The sequence below is a fragment of the Penicillium paradoxum genome (genome assembly GCF_028828445.1).
Source record: "Penicillium paradoxum strain IBT 22861 chromosome Unknown utg000007l_segment0_segment0, whole genome shotgun sequence".
Classification (NCBI taxonomy): domain Eukaryota; kingdom Fungi; phylum Ascomycota; class Eurotiomycetes; order Eurotiales; family Aspergillaceae; genus Penicillium; species Penicillium paradoxum.
Window position 1 is genome coordinate 4939120 of NW_026643185.1, and position 20100 is coordinate 4959219.

General features: G+C 49.7%; 5 protein-coding genes across 5 annotated transcripts; 2 read left to right on the forward strand and 3 right to left on the reverse strand.

Moving 5' to 3' along the window:
• Nucleotides 1-761: 761 nt before the first annotated feature.
• Nucleotides 762-2672, reverse strand: N7457_009342 (putative sterol o-acyltransferase (APE2); the record flags this gene model as incomplete). Its single annotated transcript, XM_057180385.1, has 7 exons — nucleotides 762-788; nucleotides 856-897; nucleotides 954-1209; nucleotides 1274-1981; nucleotides 2038-2320; nucleotides 2412-2482; nucleotides 2548-2672. The coding sequence occupies 7 exons, from the start codon at nucleotides 2670-2672 to the stop codon at nucleotides 762-764; spliced, it is 1512 nt and encodes a 503-aa protein (XP_057028771.1).
• A 707-nt stretch (nucleotides 2673-3379) lies between these two features.
• On the forward strand, nucleotides 3380-6168 carry N7457_009343 (AP-1 complex subunit gamma; the record flags this gene model as incomplete). The annotated part of the gene is made up of 5 exons (XM_057180386.1): nucleotides 3380-3389; nucleotides 3458-3581; nucleotides 3638-3826; nucleotides 3879-6006; nucleotides 6073-6168. 5 exons carry the CDS (start codon nucleotides 3380-3382, stop codon nucleotides 6166-6168), a joined length of 2547 nt encoding a protein of 848 aa, XP_057028772.1.
• Nucleotides 6169-6853: 685 nt separating this feature from the next.
• Nucleotides 6854-8346, reverse strand: N7457_009344 (putative nucleotide-sugar transporter; the record flags this gene model as incomplete). The annotated part of the gene is made up of 4 exons (XM_057180387.1): nucleotides 6854-7127; nucleotides 7187-8053; nucleotides 8129-8205; nucleotides 8263-8346. 4 exons carry the CDS (start codon nucleotides 8344-8346, stop codon nucleotides 6854-6856), a joined length of 1302 nt encoding a protein of 433 aa, XP_057028773.1.
• Nucleotides 8347-9087: 741 nt separating this feature from the next.
• On the reverse strand, nucleotides 9088-13602 carry N7457_009345 (uncharacterized protein; the record flags this gene model as incomplete). Its single annotated transcript, XM_057180388.1, has 5 exons — nucleotides 9088-10425; nucleotides 10482-10876; nucleotides 10927-11781; nucleotides 11832-13324; nucleotides 13388-13602. The coding sequence occupies 5 exons, from the start codon at nucleotides 13600-13602 to the stop codon at nucleotides 9088-9090; spliced, it is 4296 nt and encodes a 1431-aa protein (XP_057028774.1).
• A 1474-nt stretch (nucleotides 13603-15076) lies between these two features.
• On the forward strand, nucleotides 15077-17182 carry N7457_009346 (LMBR1 domain-containing protein; the record flags this gene model as incomplete). The annotated part of the gene is made up of 2 exons (XM_057180389.1): nucleotides 15077-15384; nucleotides 15448-17182. The coding sequence occupies 2 exons, from the start codon at nucleotides 15077-15079 to the stop codon at nucleotides 17180-17182; spliced, it is 2043 nt and encodes a 680-aa protein (XP_057028775.1).
• Nucleotides 17183-20100: the final 2918 nt, after the last annotated feature.

A 20100-nucleotide genomic window follows, 5' to 3' on the forward strand; every position in this document is an offset into this window, starting at 1 on the left:
CACCTGTAAACCATCGAGTGTGCACCATGCTTCCTTTCCGGTTCACAGATAGCTGGATGCACCGAGTCCCTGTTGGTACCGGATCATACTATGCGGAATACCTATTCTGTCAAGCCAAGTACTAGGCCGGGCTTCAAAGATATCAGCTTCTCGTCGTATTAACCGAAGGTTGTGCATGATGAGAAGAAAGAACACTGTGAGATAGATGGTCGAAAGACGACCTTTTACTACATTGGATCAGCTCTGCGTAGTGGTTCACAACTGGAATCAATGTTGCTCGGTTTTTATTCCCCTACACCGAATATATTGCAGGCATGTCGAGGCTATTCATTGACGGGCTTGTGGATAAATCTCTATTTTGAAGATGGCACACAGAAATATATGCAGGAGAGAAATTTGGGCAAGCTGCAAAGAAACCCAATGATTTAGTGCTATTCCCCAAGGCCGTCTCAATGGCCAGAATGAGTTCCTACTCTGTGATAGAGGCGCATCAGCGTCAGATCCCCTTGTAGAGCGTACAGTTGATTAAGTATTGTGGCGGTCTACCTGGTCAAGATGGTATCTATGTATACTTCATTAGAGTTAGGATCATTGTCAAAACACAGTTCCGAGACTAATAATAATAATAATCGAATCTATATACAAGAGCAGAATGAACCCAATGATGGGGTCATATATTAGTAGCAGGCTCCCCGGGTCCCATTCCTTTGCCAATCTATCAAACTCCGCCAACCTCAACCGTATGAAAATGCGTGTCCAATTTAAACCAGGACATAAAGTGCACACATCTAAGCGCCAATCACGGTTAGAATTTTGCATATTGCACATATCAGATATAAACATTAAGGAACTTACCATGGATAGTCCCAAGATCATTGAGAACCAGAAGAATGCGTTCTAGTAAGAATGTCAGTGCAATCCACAATATCTCAGAGTATCCTAAAATAGCTTACATTAAGGGTTGTGCGACCCCGGAAGAAACGAGACTTCTGAATCGCAACAATAGGTAGCTGTAGCATCATAGCGAGGAAGCCGTATCCCCGGAGCTTCTTGGTGATGCAACTCATGACCAGCTCATGGAACACAGAGCTGACCAGAAATGTGATCACCATGGCCACAGGTTGGGAAAAGTTAGACCGGGCGGGGAAATAGACGTGGCGGAAAAGGAAATGGTGAACAGGTACGTTCCATTCGCGAGAGAATTCCATCCTAGATAGAGGGAAGATTGATTAACCAAAGTAACAAGTCACCTATAATTAGAATGCCAACTTACCAGTCGCATGAATTCCACCAGTCTGAATAGAAGTGGCGATCAGCGAATCGGGTTAGCTCTGCAAACGCGCCCAGCACATATTCAAAAATGACGAGGAACACGAGCAGGAAGATGATCATGAAGGGAAAAAGTAGCATGCTGATGGTTTCGGCGAGGACGAGGGCCTTATCCGTAACGTTGGAGACGGCGCGAAGCTGGGAACTGGCCTCTGACAATACAGGAACAATGAATTCCTCGCTAGTTAATGTGAGCAGAAAAATGCAACCAAAGACGGCAGCAGCCTTCCAGCCAATTTCTGACCAGCGTCGCTCTTGACGTCGTGGATACTCTAGCTCATAACAAAGGGTCGGACAAAAGAGGAAGTCGACGTAGTTTCCAACGTGGAGGTTCTGTGGATATGATATGTTGCCTAGTGGGGAGGTCAACTCCGTGGCTAGATCTTCGCGCAGCCTTTCCAATGGCTCCACAGACTGATCTTCATTAGACTGCTTCAGTGACGGTCGATGTCTGTGTATCTCCGGGTAATGAATGGCAGCCGCGGAATCGGTGGACTTGTGGTCCGGTTTGTCGAGGGAAGAAAGACGGATCTCGGTCTCGCTAAGATGGCCATTGTAGAAGGCGTATGAGTGGAGTTTCATTAAAATGGTCAAGGTGTGCAGCGTGAAGAACACCTGCGCAGTCCAAGTCCATTGCATCATGAAGGGCCAGCTTAGTTGCCATGTCAGCACTCCTAATCCCAATATCTAAACAAGCTGTCAACTTACTTGATCCACAGGACCAACCAAAAGGCTTCAGCCAGACTCTGCAGAATCATACCCCCGCGCGACCATCGCAGCCATTGTGGACCACTTCGCCAAAGCCGGTGCATAGGTAGGACGAGTCCGGAGCTCATCACCATGGCTGCATCACTGAGTCCCATCCCCCATACATTGGCTGTCAAGAGACTCCAAACACGCACTTGCAGGGGGTATCCGGTATCCTTGATATTGCGCAAAATACTGGTCCCGACCATGATGGCCAGGCCAATCCAGAAGAGAGTAAAGAATCCTCGGAAGTTATGGTAGTCACTGTCGGGATCGAAATGCGACACGCGAGGTACATAGTCTATAGTATAAAATAGTCGATTGCGGGCGCGGACTTGCTTCCTCGCGGATGAGATGGAATGCGCGGACGGGGGGTGCATCTTCGGCGACGGGGGTAGAGCGGCCACTAGGATTAATCAATTAGTCGTTATCCTTTGTCAATTTCGATTGTTATAATGGAGAACAACCTACCTTGTGTCGTGGACTAACTTGTCCACTGGGAGGGGGAGAGCAACATGGGACTTTCCGTTTGGTTGAATCGGCACGGCGCGCGGCCGTAATGTTGCGAATCCATCTTGAGACACGGCAGTAGACATCCTTTCTGGATGCACTTGCAGAAGTAGGGGGGTTGCACATTGAAAACACAAGAAGTGGAAAGATATTAAGCCCCTAGGATTATGTGGGGACAGTTCTTGGCTTTGTGTCAACTGGAAAGTTGAAACCAAAAATAACACTACATACGTCAGACTGCTTTTATATGTTATACAGTTGTCTCATTCTTCACATGCGATCTAGGCAGATAAATTTACAGAGGCAAAATGTTGTGTATATCCTGTATACTCCTTTATTTTGGCATTAGCTGAACGTCAACATGTTACCAATTACGCATTGTATACATGTCGCTGTGCCTATACTCCGTATCATACACCGTACTCCGTACTCCGAACTCCGTCCACGGGTCCCCTCGGTGCTGGTGACTTCCGGGCGGAGCATGCCACTTCCGTCATATTGATGCCTCAGGTGTCCGGCCCAAAGGCGGTGTGTCTGGATGGGGTAGCAAAAAGTCAGGTGACTGGGACTCCACGCTAGTCCGCTTTTACACTAGTGCCCCATGCCAAGAAGCCAGGTCGACTGCCATGAGGAATAATAATAAAGCAGTCCAGACCTCTAGACAGCCCCGACGCTTCTCCATTTCATTGAGTTTATGACAGTCCTTGATTGACCTTCCTGGACCTTATCTTTGGGTCTTCTTATCCATTGAATATATCTCCTCCTCGCCCCGCCGGGGGTCCTTCTAGCTGTCATGTCTTCCCGTAAGTGCTGCCCGCCGCCCCTCCTCCCCTGAGATGCACCCTAACCGCGCAATTCAATCTACCAATAGTCAAGCAATTTATTCGAAATGTCCGATCAGCCAAGACCATCGCCGATGAACGTGCGGTCATCCAAAAAGAAAGCGCCGCTATTCGCGCCTCGTTTCGAGAAGAGAGCCATGACTCCGGCATTCGGTGAGCCTCAACACTCACGTTGGTTGAACACTGGATCGAGCTCTAACAATTGATAGGAGGAATAATGTCGCCAAACTCTTGTATTTGTTCACACTCGGAGAGCGTACTCACTTCGGCCAAATCGAGTGTCTGAAACTACTGGCCTCACACCGATTTGCTGACAAGCGATTGGGGTATTTGGGGACTATGCTGTTGCTGGATGAGAATCAGGAAGTTTTGACACTTGTGACCAATTCTTTGAAAAAGTATGTATTACCGTGCTTGATCCGGTTGAAGCTGTGCTGACTTGAGATGCAGCGACCTCAACCACTCCAACCAATACATCGTCGGACTCGCCCTATGTGCCCTCGGAAACATTGCCTCGGTCGAAATGTCTCGTGATCTATTCCCCGAAGTCGAAGCCCTTATGTCAACGGCCAACCCTTATATTCGACGGAAAGCAGCGATTTGTGCCATGCGAATCTGTCGCAAGGTTCCAGACCTTTATGAACATTTCCTCGAAAAAGCCAAAAACCTTTTGTCAGACCGAAACCATGGCGTTCTGCTCTGTGGGTTGACGCTGGCGATCGATCTATGTGAGGCGGAAGAAGAGGACGAGGAAGGACCGGAGGGCGTGATCGAGGCGTTCCGCCCGCTGGCTGGAGGACTGGTGCGCGCTTTGAAGGGACTGACAACATCCGGATATGCCCCTGAGCATGATGTATCCGGTATCACGGATCCTTTCCTCCAAGTCAAGATCCTTCGATTCTTGCGTGTGTTAGGTCGGGGAGATGTCGCCACCAGCGAATTGATCAACGACATTCTGGCCCAGGTGGCCACCAACACAGATTCTTCAAAGAACGTTGGCAACTCTATCCTGTACGAGGCTGTTCTTACGATTCTGGATATTGAAGCCGATTCGGGCTTGAGGGTATTGGGTGTCAATATTTTGGGCAAATTCTTGGCCAACAAGGATAACAATATCCGCTACGTCGCGCTGAATACCCTGAACAAGGTTGTCGCAATTGAACCAAATGCAGTGCAAAGACATCGCAATACGATCTTGGAATGTCTGCGGGATCCTGATATTAGCATTCGCCGGCGAGCGCTCGATCTCAGCTTCATGTTGATCAACGAAGGTAATGTGCGGGTGCTGGTGCGCGAACTGCTGGCCTTCCTGGAGGTGGCCGACAATGAGTTCAAGTCCGTGATGACGACACAGATAGGTATTGCGGCTGATCGTTTCGCGCCCAACAAGCGCTGGCACATGGATACCATTTTGCGGGTTCTCAAGCTGGCTGGGAACTACGTCAAAGAGCAGATTTTGTCCTCATTTGTTCGTCTCATCGCGACAACCCCTGACTTGCAGACCTATGCGGTTCAGAAGCTTTACTCATCATTGAAGGAGGACATTTCACAAGAGGGTCTCACACTCGCTGCGACATGGACCATTGGCGAATACGCCGACAGCCTACTCCAGGGTGGTCAATATGAAGAGGAGGAGCTGGTCAAGGAGGTCCACGAAAATGACATCGTCGACCTCTTCAACAACATCCTCAACAGCACCTACGCCTCTCAGATTGTTGTCGAATACATCATCACTGCATCCATGAAACTTACCGTGCGCATGTCAGATTCCGCTCAGATCGAACGCTTGCGCCGTTTGCTTTCCAGCCGTACCGCAGATTTGAGTGTAGAGATCCAGCAGCGTGCCGTTGAATACACCAATCTCTTTGGCTACGATCAAATCCGCCGTGGAGTACTCGAGCGGATGCCCGCACCCGAGATTCGTGAGGAACAACGGGTACTAGGTGCCCCTGCCGCCAAAAAGCGCCAGAGCAAGGTCCTTCGCAGCAAGGCAACAACGAAGGCTGCCAAACCCGCAGAGCATGACCTACTTCTTGATCTGGTTGGCGGGTCCGATGCCCCCGTCACCAGCCCGACCTCGAACGGATCGAACACCGCCGATCTGCTGGCAGACATCCTTGGTGGAGATTCGGGCGTGTCATCGCCTTCGCCGGGACCTGCCGGCCAAAAGAACCCGCACAGTGCCATCATGGATCTGTTTGGCTCTACCGGTGCTTCACCATCCCCTCAGCCTGCACAATCAACATCCGCATCGATGGATCTGCTCGGTGCTGGAGGCATGGGCGCATCTGCTCCTTCGCCTGCTACCTCTCCCGCTCCTGTCACCGCTTCCACCCCTGCACACACCGCGCTCAACAAGGACGGTCTTATCCTCACCTTGCAGGTCCAGCGAAGTGGCACCAATGCCCAGATTCTTGCTCGCTTCCGCAACGACTCCAACTTCGACCGCTTCACTAACGTCGGCTTACAAGCCGCCGTGCCAAAGAGCCAACGCTTGCAGCTGAGCGCAATCAGCAAGGCCGATCTAGAGGCCGGTGACGAGGGCACACAATCAATGCGTGTGACCGCTCTGAATGGGGTATGTCAAGTTTCTCCCTTCGCTATATTGCACTTCTGAACCCACCAACTAACCCACTATCTCCAGGCTCTTCCTGCCAAACTCCGTCTCCGTCTCCGTGTCACTTCCGCTCGGGATGGTGGAGATCCCGTCACCGACCAGGTGGATTGGTCTGAGCCATAAATCAGACCGGTGCTTAACAACCCGAACGAATGTTTAATTTTCTCATGAACAGTCACATCCAGTTTTATACACTCTAACTCTCTGCGCCTTCGCTTTTGCTCCCATCTAGACTTTTGTTTTGCCATTCAGTTTTCTTCTCTTCTCCTGTCTCACTACAGAGAAGGTTGTTCTTATTGTACATGCTTCTAGCAGATGAAAATTTTAGAGCGTGAGCAAGTGCAGGGTACATTGCATTGAGTCTAAGTTTCCGGTGTGTAGTCTATGTAGAGCCCTGTATGTGAAGGTATAGACTTACCTACATGCGTGGATCTAAAACCATGAAATATCGGCGTCAAGCTTCTGAAAGTACCCTATCTTCATACAGCTACTGTAGACTAAAATCAGAACATGGACGCAAGATGCAACACACGACATGAATCAAGACTCTATAACTCGAGTAGGAAATCGAAATGAATTGTAGTCGCACGAAAAACGAGAAAGAAAGTCAGTATATGATCAAAAACACAAGACGATAACTCCGCCGCAAGGTAACCAAAGAAATGCAAGATCGTATGATTTATCCAAAAACCGAAAACATGAGACCAATCTATAACACCAAGCCCAGGTCTTCCATGGTCCAAAAGGGGTGTTTATATGAGATAGACTTTGACGGAGATCAAGATCCAAAACAAGCACATCGAATTAATCAAATGTGCTCAATGGGTTCCTGGGGAAGCAATACCTGTCCCTCTCTCCGGTGACGGGGTAGACAGGCTTTGAGCGGAGGCCGAACGATATCGTTGAACATGAAGGTTCCGTAGACGAGGAGCACGAAGCCGAGAACTTGAAGCCATTTGAAGGACTCCCAGCCAAGGCTCAGCGAGACAAGCCAGATAAAGAGCGTCCGACAAGTATCGATTGTGCTGCGGGAAGTGGCGGAGACCGTGCGAGTGACGGACAAACCAAAGAAGTTGAAACCACTAGGACGAACGTTAGAGAAAGGGGGACAATGATGGCTTGAGAAGCAAGAAATACATACCCAATGCTGATCATGATAAACACACTGGAAGTGGCAACAGCACGGTTGTTGAAGACCTGATGCAATCCCTCCTTGATATCAAAGTAGCCATACCGACCGGCATCGGTCCGTCCAACAGCAAGATACATGATTACCATGCCGACGACAGTAACCAAAAAGCCGAACACGCCTTCCCAACCCACAACCTGGATCGGGTCCATGGCGTAGTTCTCCAAAATCCACTCTTCCAGCACAAACTGCGAGGCTGTGAATATCTGCGCCGCAGCAATAAGGAGTACACCAATGATGGCCTGTACAGCCTCGGGGGTTCGGGCGACAGCACGCGCCTGCATCATAGCATGAGACGCTTTCTGCGTGACATCGTGGCCCGGCTCATTACTAAACAGAGCTCCGGCGAGACCAACAATTGCCACGCCGAGGACGACAATGAACAATGCACTCCACTGGTACAAGTGGAGCTTGCGGCGCAGGAAGATGACACTGAACAAACCGACGAAGAGGACGAGGGCTCCACGGGTCATCTGATAAATACTTGCTGCCACAAACAGCAGACCTACGTTCATGAGGGTTGTGCCGGCAATGTCGCAGCTTGACGGCGCTGCAAGAAGGAAGGTCCTCCACCCGCGGAGCGGGACGCGAGTGTCATCCTCTTCCAGGGGCTTGGGGCGTCTGCTATCGGAGTCGAGTCCATCCACTCCGTGATCATCGTCGTGATCGATGCCGTCATCATCGCCGTTGATCGGGTGATATCCGCCGGCTAGGAGGGGTGAAGGGCCGCTGGATAGGCGTGGTGCGACGTATCGGCGGTAAAGCAAATTGAGGCCGAGTACTAACCAACAGCCCATCTCGCCAATGAACATTGTAGCTCTGTGAGAACGCGTGGTGTTAGTGTTTTATCGCGAGTGTTGCAAAGCGGCATGATAAGCATGAAGCGAGACCTACGTTTGAATGACCGGCTGCTCGAACAGCTTCCGCTGGCTGGGGTCAGGCGAGTCGCAATTCCGCACACATTGCATATCCTGTCCGTGAGAAGGAGATTAGCCCGTAGTCCTCAGGGTGACTATCTCTGGACGAACCTGATACTTATTAAGAATGGTATTGCACACCCCGGTCACGAGCATCATCGTGACCAGGAAGGGGATAAGGGCGTTATTGGCCATCTTGATGTGTTGTAAGCAGTTAATGTCAGGACTCGGATTCGAGTCCCTGGGGTGAGGAAAGAAGGTCCCCAAGTGAGGAGAACGAAGTGTAAGCTTATCGGCTGATAACATCATTGTCACGCGGCACCTCCGCACCCCGATTCGGGAGGATCGACATCACGGGGATCGCCTATGCTATCGAAGAGGATTTGAAGGGCACATAGTTGTCCTTATATCTGAGGAAGATCTGAGGTAGGAGGTAAAAAAGAAAGTCCAGAATACAGATTGGAAATAGTACGAAATCATGATCTTGAAGGCAAATCCAGCAAGTCGTGGAGAACTTCTTATCAGGAAGGGATATGAGATATGACCATTCTGAAGGGCGAGTGCCTATATAGCCCAGGGTACTCCGTAAGCATCGACTACCTACGAGCTATCACCGTCACCATAGTCAAAATGTTCGAGTCAAAGAATAGTTTTCAATCAGAACCTAATCCCTATTTTCCCCTCAAAACGCCATCGCTGAGGCCAATGGACAGTCCAAAAAAATAATTAGAACCCCAAAAGGTTGATCTTCACAAGAAATTAACCAGGAGTTCCGCGTAGTGTACAGACGCACCGCTCCTGAATCGTATGTACGCTGGAAACGAAACCGCCGAAATAAAAAAGACATTTCATAATATCAGACCATCTTCATGTGCACAGCCTAAAATAGGACGAGCCATGTGTACATGCTTTGAATACAACCCGGAAATCCGACTTTCAAGTCATGGGGATGGATATCCCTTCCTTCTCATAGCGCGCAACGGCGTCCCAGTCAACCTCGAGCTGGCCCATAGGACCGATGCCCTTGACCTGGATCTCAGGCGGGATGCGGATGCGTGCCGCAGCCAACGCAATGGACTCATCGTCCCAAGGTTCGTAGAATTTCTCCAAGAAGGCAGCCTCCTCGGCCTCATCTGGAGGAGTCAGACTAGCAAAGGCTACCCAGTCATCTACCGGGGTAGCTTCGTTGATATCAAAGTCCTCGAGCGAATCATATCCCAGATGAGGTAGATCCTTGCTCGCGAGATTTGAAAAGGTATCGTGGAGAGTGTCTAGCGAGGTGGGACAATCCGCCCACGGGTCCTTCGTCTCGCTATCCTCCAATTTAACAACAGCATCTTTCTTTTCGTCCTTGCCAACAGGCTTGACTCCCTTAACGGATGACAACTGTGGAGTGAGCAGCTGGGCTGATGCAGCAGGAGATGCGCTCTTGACTCCGAGTTGGCTGGTAACCCGAGCCATTGGCGTAGTATTAGCAATGATAGGGGTAGAAATACTCTGTTTCGCGGGAGAGGCCGCTGCACTGAGTTTGGTGGAGGACGGTACTGGTCCAAGTGTAGCCATCTGCTGAGCTTCAAGACTATCGTTGGAATTCAGACCAAGTCCAATGGAGATACTCTCATGATAATATTTTAAGGGGTCTTCGATGAATTCTTCCTCCTCGGGTTGATGGCTTTCTTCGACGTGCTTGTCCAAGGCAGCCTGCGTAAGGAATCCTTGATAATGGTGTTGACACTCAACCGCACTGCACTTGAAAGCACCCACCATAGCTGCAGCGTTCGATGTGGCATCCGCCACCGCTTTGTTGTACTTCGTCGCAGCGCTAGGCGTTGCAGCTGCTTGGATTGGGGACGATGCTACACCGTGAGACTGCTTTCGCTTTTTAGGCGGGGGTAGCTTGAGATTCTCGGGAGCAAGTCCTCCCGAGGCATACTGAGGAACACCTCTTGGAGATGGAGCCGCAAATGGTGCAGGCGGAGCGTTCACGGATTGGCTAGAGGCGCGCCGAGCTCGTTGCAGTGCTTCTTCCTGTGCCTGCAGCTGCTGTAAATTGGTCGCGTTCAATGCTGGCATAGTACCTTGTGTTGCTGGAGCGGTGGCCCCAGGAGGTTGCGGGGCATTTGGGCGTTGGCCGTGATGAATGCGAGAGATCATAGCTGCAAACAACTTCCGCATGAAAAGGATGGCACCAGCAAGATAATCGGGTTTAATTGTGAAATGTTCGTTCACAACCCAATCCTGCGTAGGTTTGAACTGTCTCATCAATTGAATCCGCTAAATGATATCAGATCAGTGAAAAAAAAAAATATTATGATCGAATAAGAACTCACCATGGCAAGAAGATTCTTCACATTCTTCTCCTGGCCTTGTATCTTTGAGAACCACTGCACCAAAGCATCAAGGCGGCAGAGGAGATCCAAGGCTTCACGCAATTGCTTTGTCATAGCAGCCTTCTGATCTGGGGAGAGAGGTGTAGGCATTGCGGGTGGAGCGTTAGTGGCGATATCTTTATAGACTTCCATGATCTGCGGTGGCAAGTTCCTATTCCATGCCTCTTCAGCAGCAGCTCTACTGAGAATCTGGCCCCGATTTTGAGGCTGTTGCTTCCGCATGTGCGCCTCAAACTGAGCCCGCTGCTGGGGGTCATTTGTGCAAGCTGTTCCTGCGTAATTGGGAAACCTGGCCGTTGGGGGGTATTCCCTGGAGCGCCTGGAACTGTCGCTGGCTGGCTCATCTGAGGGGTAGCTGTGGCTCGAGCTTCTGTATCATCTGTACTGGGTCTCTTTTTCGAAGGCTGCTTCCCAGTAGCGCCCTTGGGCCCCTTGGTCGCGACTCCAGCTTGGGCCTTTGAATTCATCTCCGGAGAAATGGTTTGCGGTTGTTGTGAGGGGGGTTGCGGTTTGGTTTGGGGAATTGGTTGTGCTGCGGGAATGGGAGGTTGCGCGGTCCCTTGACTTTGCTGACCAGAAGCTTCGAGCTGTGATGCTCGGTTTTGGGCTGCCTGCGCTAGTTGCCTATGCCGGTTGCGATACAAAATCTCACGGATTTGTTCGTCGGTGAAATTGGACGCCTGCGGTCCGAGCTTCTGACGAGCCATTTGGACCTCTTGGGCGGAAATTGGTCGCATGGCAGACATATTGAAAGGAGCAGGTTGTTGACCAGGAGGGAAGCCCGGCGCATTCGTAAATGGAGACTGTGTGCTTTGAAATGGTGTTACCGCTGGACCATGGCCATTCTGGTCTCTAATTTGATTGGCGGAGGCAGAAATGAGTTGGCCAAGATGAAGTTTTTGTAACATCATGAGACGTGGGAGGTCGTTGGGGCTGGCAACTTGAGGGTTTGAAATTGCCCATTGCTTTAGTTGGCCCCAAGTCTTAACATGCGGAGGAACCTGCATTGAGGTGCCATGCATGTTCAGAATGGACGGTGGAAAAGCTATGCGATCCATTTGCTTGCCCTGCTCAGAAGTCATCTCCACGCCGTTATTCTGCTGGCGTAGTAATTGAAGCTTAAAGGCCTCATTCTGGCGTTGTTGACGCTGCTGCGGAGTCATCTGCTGGCCTTGTGGCAATCCCCCTGGTTCAAGTCTTGTGGGGCACCCATCGAGCCTCTCATCATAGCGTTGCCCATCTGGTTATTCATCATGGATTGTCCTTGACCTTGAGGCTGGGGCTGCTGACCGGGATTGGCCCGAGCCATGTTGTTGAGAGCGGCACGACGCTGTTGCATGATGAAGGCTTGAGCCTGTTCGGCGGGCATTCGAGCAAGTTGTTCCTGAATGTGCGGTGGAATATTCGTAGGTATTTGGGGTCGGCCTTGCATCGCAACCTGTCCGCCAACGCCAGCCGGATGCTGGCCCATAGTCGCGGGTCGTGATGGGGGACGAGCTTGGGCAGGGACTTGGACTGGAGACATCTGACCGGGAGCCATGGGTTGATTCAGCATTGGCATGACGGGGCTTTGTCCGTTGAGTTGCGCCTGTGCTTGAGGGGGGCCCTGACCGCCATGCCCCGAGATTGCCATTTGAGCCTTCTGTGCTGCTTGCGCACGCGCCTGAGCTTGAGACTGTGGTGTCTGGAACTGCATAGGGGTATTGGATCCAGTCTGCATAAGCTGCTGGGCAAGGAACTGGGCCTGAGCATTGGGGTTATTGCTGTTCATATTCGCCTGGCCATTCTGGCCCATCTGCTGCGAGAACATATTATTGTTATTGTTGGGGAACGGCGCCTGGTTCATTTGTGAGGAGCTTGCAGGAACCACGAGCTGGCCAGCCTCCTGTGAGCGTAGGCCATCGGCTTGCTGTCCTTGAATGTTTTCCACATTACCAATGAAGTTCGGAGGTTCCATCGTCTGACCGGGATTTCCAGGAAATGCGGAGTTGCGTTGAAGGTTCAACATGTTCTGAAGCATCTGGCGCTGATGTTGAGAGTTCATCGTCGGATCGCCCATCATGTTGCCATTCACATCCACCCCGGCATTTGGTCCACGTCCACCCATCTCCAGACGAGCACGACGATGGCGTCTGATCTGGGTGAGTGCCTGAGATTGGAAGAAATAGGTCATTGGATCAAGCTTCTTTCGTTGTAGATATTGGCGCTGTTCGGCAGTCATGTTTGACAGATTCATCTTGATCTTCTGAATATCCTCTGGGGTAGTTTTGTTCAACATCTCGGTGGCCAATCGAGAGACATGGTCGTGGTCTTGGGGGGAGAGTGTGCTGAGCTCGTCGACCATAGGGAAGCCATTCACAGAGCGCTGTTGGGTCCGCTGTTGCGGCTGTTGCTGCTGTGGCTGTTGGAGCATCGCCTGTGACTGCTGTTGCTGTCGCTGCTGTTGCTGCATGGCCATCTGCTGGTTTTTTCCATTCATTCCCATCGCTATCTGTGGTTGACCAGGAACTGGGGACGCCTGCATGCTCTGGTTGATGTGTTGTGGAAAAGTGCCTGGGATCTGATTTTGTGCGGCACCCGTCTGCGGCATCATACCAGTTTGGTAAGCGACCGCGGCCTGTCTCTCTCGGGTGTTTCTGATGTGCAGGAGCTTCTCGGTGCATTCTTTTTCGTACTCAATCTTCTCGTTGGCCTTGTTGAATGCTTTTGACTCGAAGCTCATGGCCGCCTGGGCTGCTTGGTGGAGGTCGATGCGAGGTTGGATCAACCGGAGGGATGTGATCCTAGGTAGCAGATAGGTTAGATCAAATCAAAAGGATCATATAGCAAATGTCAGGACAACTCACATTTGATAAACATTTGTCGCTCGGGTCTTGATTGGAACCTCTGCCTGCCAACCTGGTTGTGGACCCTGACCTTGCAAGATTTGCGCAACGTAGCTCATCATAGATTGCACATTGTCATTCTTCGGGGCCTGCATGTTTGCCTGCATCCTCATCGCGGCGTTCGGGGCTGGCCGGCCAGGCCCCGCGCCCGGGTTGGGGAACTCTCCGGGATTCATAGCAGACACCCCATCAATGGAAATAGAGTAGCAATCCGCGAAGAGATTCCTTGGAGATTAGCATTCGCCGGAACACCACACGCGACTGCGAAGACGTCACAGGGTCTGCAACAAATATGTAAGAAAGAGATTCAACACGGGTCGCTGGTTGGAAGGGAGGGAGGGAGAAAAAAAAAGGAAGGCAAAGCAGGTGCTGGTGTGGAACCGTGATTCGAGTCGATCAGGGAGGGTGGGGATGGGTAGGAAATGGACGAAACGGAGGACGGGAGGGACTAGAGGGAACCAACACCGACCAACACGACGAGGAAAGCAAGGCGTTCGGGCACCAGCGTAAGAAGGATTCAATTCGCTGGTCAACGCCTGATTGTGGCTTGGGACGAATGAGAGCAGGTGTAAGGTGGATGGGATCCGTGACAGGGATCATGCAGCTTTCAAGTTGCACCGGACCTCAGTTGCTAATCCTCTCTACTCCGTACAAGAGATTCGGGGAGAAGCAAAAGAACACACGTACCGAAAGTCAAAAGGACAAAGAGATGCACAGATATCTCGAGATGGGAAGCAATGAAGAAAGTGGATGTATTATTATCTTAAGAATTTATGGAAAAGTGACAGGAAATTCAAAGGTGTTTGATCAACCCGTTGAGGGTTGGATTGAGGAAGAATCCATGAATGGGGGGGGGGAGGAAGGGAGGTACATGGAGGTATCAATAGTCTGGTATTGACTCGTATTGCGATGTCCTGGGGTCAGCAGGCAAGCTCGGAGGTACTTGGAGGGTGGCTGGAGTTGCGCAGAGGAGTCCAAGTACCACGTTCTCCCTCGTTTCTTACGGGTACTGCAAATACCGTACTGTCACTCCCGCTGATCCCTCAAGCCGTTATCCCAAGTGAAGCCTCACCACCCATCGTCATCATAGTGTGGATCTTAAAGAATGCTGTTTTTAGACCTACCTAATATGTATATAGGGAGTCGGAGGACGGTTATATGGGAACCTCCAGGAGCGAAACGCTGAGATGAAAATGATTTTCAATTTGCATTAAGTACCTTAACCCCAACCTTACGAATCTCCAAAAGCAAAAAAAAAAAGAAAGAGAGAGAGAGAGAGAAAGCCATTCAATTCCCATCGGGATCGACAGGCGTTCTGGCCCTGACCTGATCCGGAGAGACCAATTGGTCAGAAATTCGGAGACACTGCCAGGAGGCTATGGCTGGGTACCAGGTACTCCACTTTACACCTGAGCACACGACCAAAACAAAGTCTCCAGTACTTTGATTCAGTTAGTCAGAGCTTAAGTCAGCCACTCTCCTGGAAACGTCAACCCCCCCAGAGTGGACTGTGTTCTATATATACACTTCTCTACTTTCACCTTTCGACATCCGGTCGCGTATTGCCCTCAATTTGCGCCATCCATATCTCGCCATGAACAACGCTTGAGATCGTTTCTTCACCTTTTTCTTTTTGGCTGGCTCTTCAGCATGTTTACAGTATCTGTGCCCACCATCTCGGTGGGCTCGAACGTCTTTTTCGCATTTGCCTTATTCCTCATCTCCGCACTTGTGTTACTTCTCCTGCGCCGGTTCCTCACCCTCCGGGCCACTCCGGGGTATTTAATTGTCCCTATATTCTTGGCTCTGGCTCTGCCCGCTAGTGTGGTACTGCTTGTCCCCATCGATTTGGCGTCCAGTTCGCGAGATGGATCCGGTCCTAAAGCAATCTGGCTGCCAGAGCGAATGGTTCTGGTATGCTGGCGCATTGCCTATTGGCTGATCTTCGTTCTCACCTGGTAAGTGTCCGCGCGTTCATCCAATTGAACAAGAACCGTCGCTTACTTTTGTTTGACTTGCAGGGCTATCCTCCCATTACTCGGTGAATACGTTGACTCGGGTTACCGTGAACCAAAAGGCCGCCTTATGTACTCTCTTCGCTCGAACGCTAAATACCAATTGACTGTCCTGGGATGTGCCCTGGTGGGGCTGGTCTACGTTTCAATCTCGAATGGATTCGAATTCACGTCCATCAAGGGTCTGGTGATGGCATTGGCATATGTGTGGGGTCTGGTTCTTGCCATTTACCTCATGGGCCACGGTCTTGTCTCCATCCCGCGCAACCTACTTAGAAACTCCAATGTGAGTGGTCGGTTACGCAGAATACAGGCACATGCACCCCGAGTGCACGATCGCCTAATGGACTCGGTCAATGAATTGGAGAACCTCAATTCTCAGGTCTCTCAACTTCAACGCCGTAAGACCGGAACCGCACGTGACTTCAAGGAGTGGATTGAGGAGCTTCGTGATGGGCGTGATCAATCAGATGTGCGAGCCCCGATTCTCGAGGCTCCGGATACATCCGCCACGGTGCCTTCTGTCATTACGGAACGCTATCTGGCTGATCTTACACGGCGGCTTCAACGTGCTCGTCATATGAAGGCCCGGTTTGTCGATGAGTGGGATCGTTTGGTCCAATTATCAGCCGATCTTCAAGCCATCATCAACTCTGCCGCCTCAAAAAAGCTCGAATTTGCCCCAGCTCCTCGTCGGTCGTCATGTATCCCTCGTGTGAAATTCATTACTCCGTACATGCGCTATCAAGTGTATTCGAACGTCATTCCCTCTGTTAGGCTGGTGCTTGGTGTCTTCTTCGCTGTGGCATCAGCCTGTATCGTTTGGTCGGAACTAATCAAATCCTTGGCACCCCAGCTCTCTGCCGTGAGTTTGACCGTGGTTCCCAACTGGAAAGACCACCCTGTTGGGTTTGGTGGCCAGGTTACGGCGTCTGCCTGGTTGTTGTACATGTGTTCCGCCGCTCTCGTTGGTGTCAGCGATGTCAAAGTGTGGGGAAACCGCGCGCTGGTTCGCCGTAATACCTATGGCGAGAGTGCCTGCTGGTACGCTGGTCTTGTTGCTCGGCTGACAGTTCCAATCGCGTACAACTTCTTGACATTCTTGCCAAAGGAGTTCCGCAGAAACACCACGTTCTATGAGTTCCTTGGTAAGCTCATCAACCTGACGCCACTCGGTAAAGGATTTGATTTTATCTTCCCGATACTCATCCTACTACCTATCTGTGCAACACTTTTCAATCTGTATGGGCGTATCAAGAACATCTTTGGGTTCGGTCTTGCAGAGGATGATGATATACACGACGTTGAAAACAACCCTGCCGGATATGGCATGGGTGGCTGGCGTGAAGGTCGCGATCTCATTGAACGGGAACTGAACGGTTTCGGTTCTCTGGCAGTGTCCTCCCGTGGTAGCCGTTCAACTTGGGCGTCGGACCGTGAAGATGAAGGCTCTCCTGGCTCGTCTCGACTCCGGATCCCGATCGCAGAGGGCTCCCAGTCTGCCCAAAGAACAGTAGCCGCGCCTACTATCATAGACGGCGAAGACGAGGAAGATGAAAACTTCTTCCAGTCATTCGCGCACCGCGTCAAGAACACCTTCGACACTACTAACACACCTCGATGGTTCCAAGGCGAGCCATTCCGACTTCCACGATGGATGTCGGGAGAAAATAACGCCTCAGAAGAGGGCGCTTCGTTGATTGGAGGTCGGGCTGTGCCTGGTCATTTGCGTCTGGGTTAGAGCACGGATTGTGGTGTTTTGGTCTTTTCAACTGCTGGACAGTGTAATCTGTATCGTTTTACTTGTATATAGCTCAATTCTTTTTGTCGGGATCACTTGGAACCCTTGCAGTTCGAACCAAGTATTATTATAGAACATAGCTAATATGCGGGAATGGAGAACAGGATCCAAACACAAAAAAAAAGATCTCATTGAACTACAAAAAAATGCATCCATCTCCCAACGGGCATATAACAAAAATATAAAAAGATATGCCCTCGTCCAGGATCGAACTGGAGACCTTCGGATAGCAATCTTGTTACCAAGACCATCATAGGAATATATATGAGACCAACGTCATAACCAACTAGACCACGAAGGCATTTGATGACATCAGCCACACTTTTATGATATATGACAGGGATTGGAGTTGAAGTCAAACTTGAAACGGATATCGAACACTTTTAGGCAAATGAATGCGAACAACCCAGCATTTCAAAAAAAAAAAATTTACACAGAACTAATTTCAATCGAATTTGCCCTGCTCCACCCACTGGGTCAATGCTCAGTGGGCAAAAAAAAGAAATGCCCTCGTCCAGGATCGAACTGGAGACCTTCGGATTGCAATCTTGTTACCAAGATCATCATAGGAATATATATGAGACCAACGTCATAACCAACTAGACCACGAAGGCTTGTTATGATATCCGTGCGATTTGATGACCCTATAAGCCAAGACTCAAATCAGCAGCCACACTACCTGTAGTAAATTATTGAATTATCCATTTAATTCTTGAAAATAATTCTGGCGCTTTATATTTAAGTTGTTCTCCTTATTAATATTCATCATTCTATTGGGATTAGACATGGATACGAGGAAAATCGTGGATTGTGCATCATAGCATTGTCGAAAAATATATATCGGGTGCTAGCGGGAATAACTATGGATAGGGCTACGAGGATAAACCCCGACCACCCTGAAAAGTGCCAGAAACAATGATAGAAGACGTAATTTAGCGCAAATATAGCCCGGATGTCGTCGTCAACAATATGGGTAACTCACAAGGAAAGAAAGGATCACTGGATTCTCAAACCATCATAGTGCGGACATGGAAGCATGGGCATATCTGACAACCCAATAAAAAGGTATAACCCGAAATACCACAGAGCCAATGAAGGCAAACAAGCAGCAGTCCACAATCATACAAATTGGCCATATTCTAATACATCTCGATAGATGTATAGATCTAGGATCGTGTGCTCCAAACTCTCGACACGGACTCCAATGTGTGATGCATACCCCCCGAAACAACGTATGTATACAGCAAGTCCAAGTATTCCACCAAGGCATCTGTATTCAGGGAACCATACATATTAAGTGCAGAAAATCAGTACCATCGAATGATCCATAAGCATCTTGTTCTAATGCTTTGATCACACCAAAACTACCATGTAACAACTAAGAACGACGTCGGTTCCCATGACAGACTTGATATAGAAGAGGACTGATTTAACCCAAGGCGCTAAAGTACGAGTGACTATTAGTAGCGACAATAATACGAGGAGTTGGATAAATTGCTACCCGAAGCGAGTTTTAGCTCCATCCGATCCTTGCTACTCCTATGTCCCTCCATCGCAGTTACTATGTGCATAAAACCTCATTACAGACACACAGGGCAATATGACCTGGAAGGCATGACTTGACGTGTAGCTAGATATCATGTCCATAGGCCTATCTATATAGGTATGTACCTATGGCCAATAAGAACATAACATACCCTGGACTGGAAGTATGCATATAACCGCGGATATTCTCGCTCGTCCGGATGCTTTTGATAGATCTAACGTCAGCAATCGGCACGGGTCATCCATAACTTATCATACAGTGGCGTTCAATTTCCCAGTGCATCAATTCATCACCGATACATCACCCGCATACCCAATAGTACCTTTCATCACACACCATGTCGAGCCGCCCAGCCTCGACACAAATAATCGCATCGGTTCCTAGACCTCGTCAACAGGAAGATATATGGATATTTTAGGGATGAGATATCGATATCATGCTAAGAGACAGCTTACGCCGTTTCCCTCAAACGGCAGAGGCTGGACCATGGAGGTGCGCGGGCTGCGAACACCGTCGATAGGAAGAAGACCTCAAGCGGCCACCAAAAAATGCACGACACGTGTATAGGGGGTTCATAAGGTGGACTATGGAGATCATAGTAGGTAGAAGCTGAGTGACTATAATGGTAAGATCGTGGAAAGTACCATCTGTTTTATTCTTCTACACAGAACCCAAAGGTAGGATACACCCGTGGATGTACATATACCTCAGTGAGCGAGTCCATTCAAAGCCAACGAGAGGGACAGAAGAAAAACCACTCGACTCATATCGAAAGAGAAGATAGATTTAATACATAGATGAAATGATAAGATAGCCTTGTAACCATCGTACCATGTAGGGAGTCAGCACAAAAACAGCAATAAAAAGATTCGAGACGATATAACTCATCAGTTGTATACATGACCATCTCAAAACTAGCACATTAGTCGGTAGATGCCCAGTGATCAAATCAAAGTACATTGATAACAATGATCTGATCTTTGGAAAGAAGTGAGTCTGATTCGCACACTGTACAGAAGAATACCCTGGCACAGCCAGACTGACCGTGGATTGGGGTTCATGTGTATTTATTGTATGGCGAGCTTCCAGGGGTCATTTAGATGCTAGCCGAGTATTTCCCAGCCTCATAGAATCTATGGACTACTTGACTTGAATTCTGATGCGTCGAAGCAAGTAGGCACAAGGGTGCATGTTAGTACATACCTATACCTATCTAGCTCACACCAAAGTTCGACGACACCTCTCCTTCACAGGGAAGCCTAGAGACATCAATTGGAAAAAAAGATAAAAAAAAAGAAATGCCCTCGTCCAG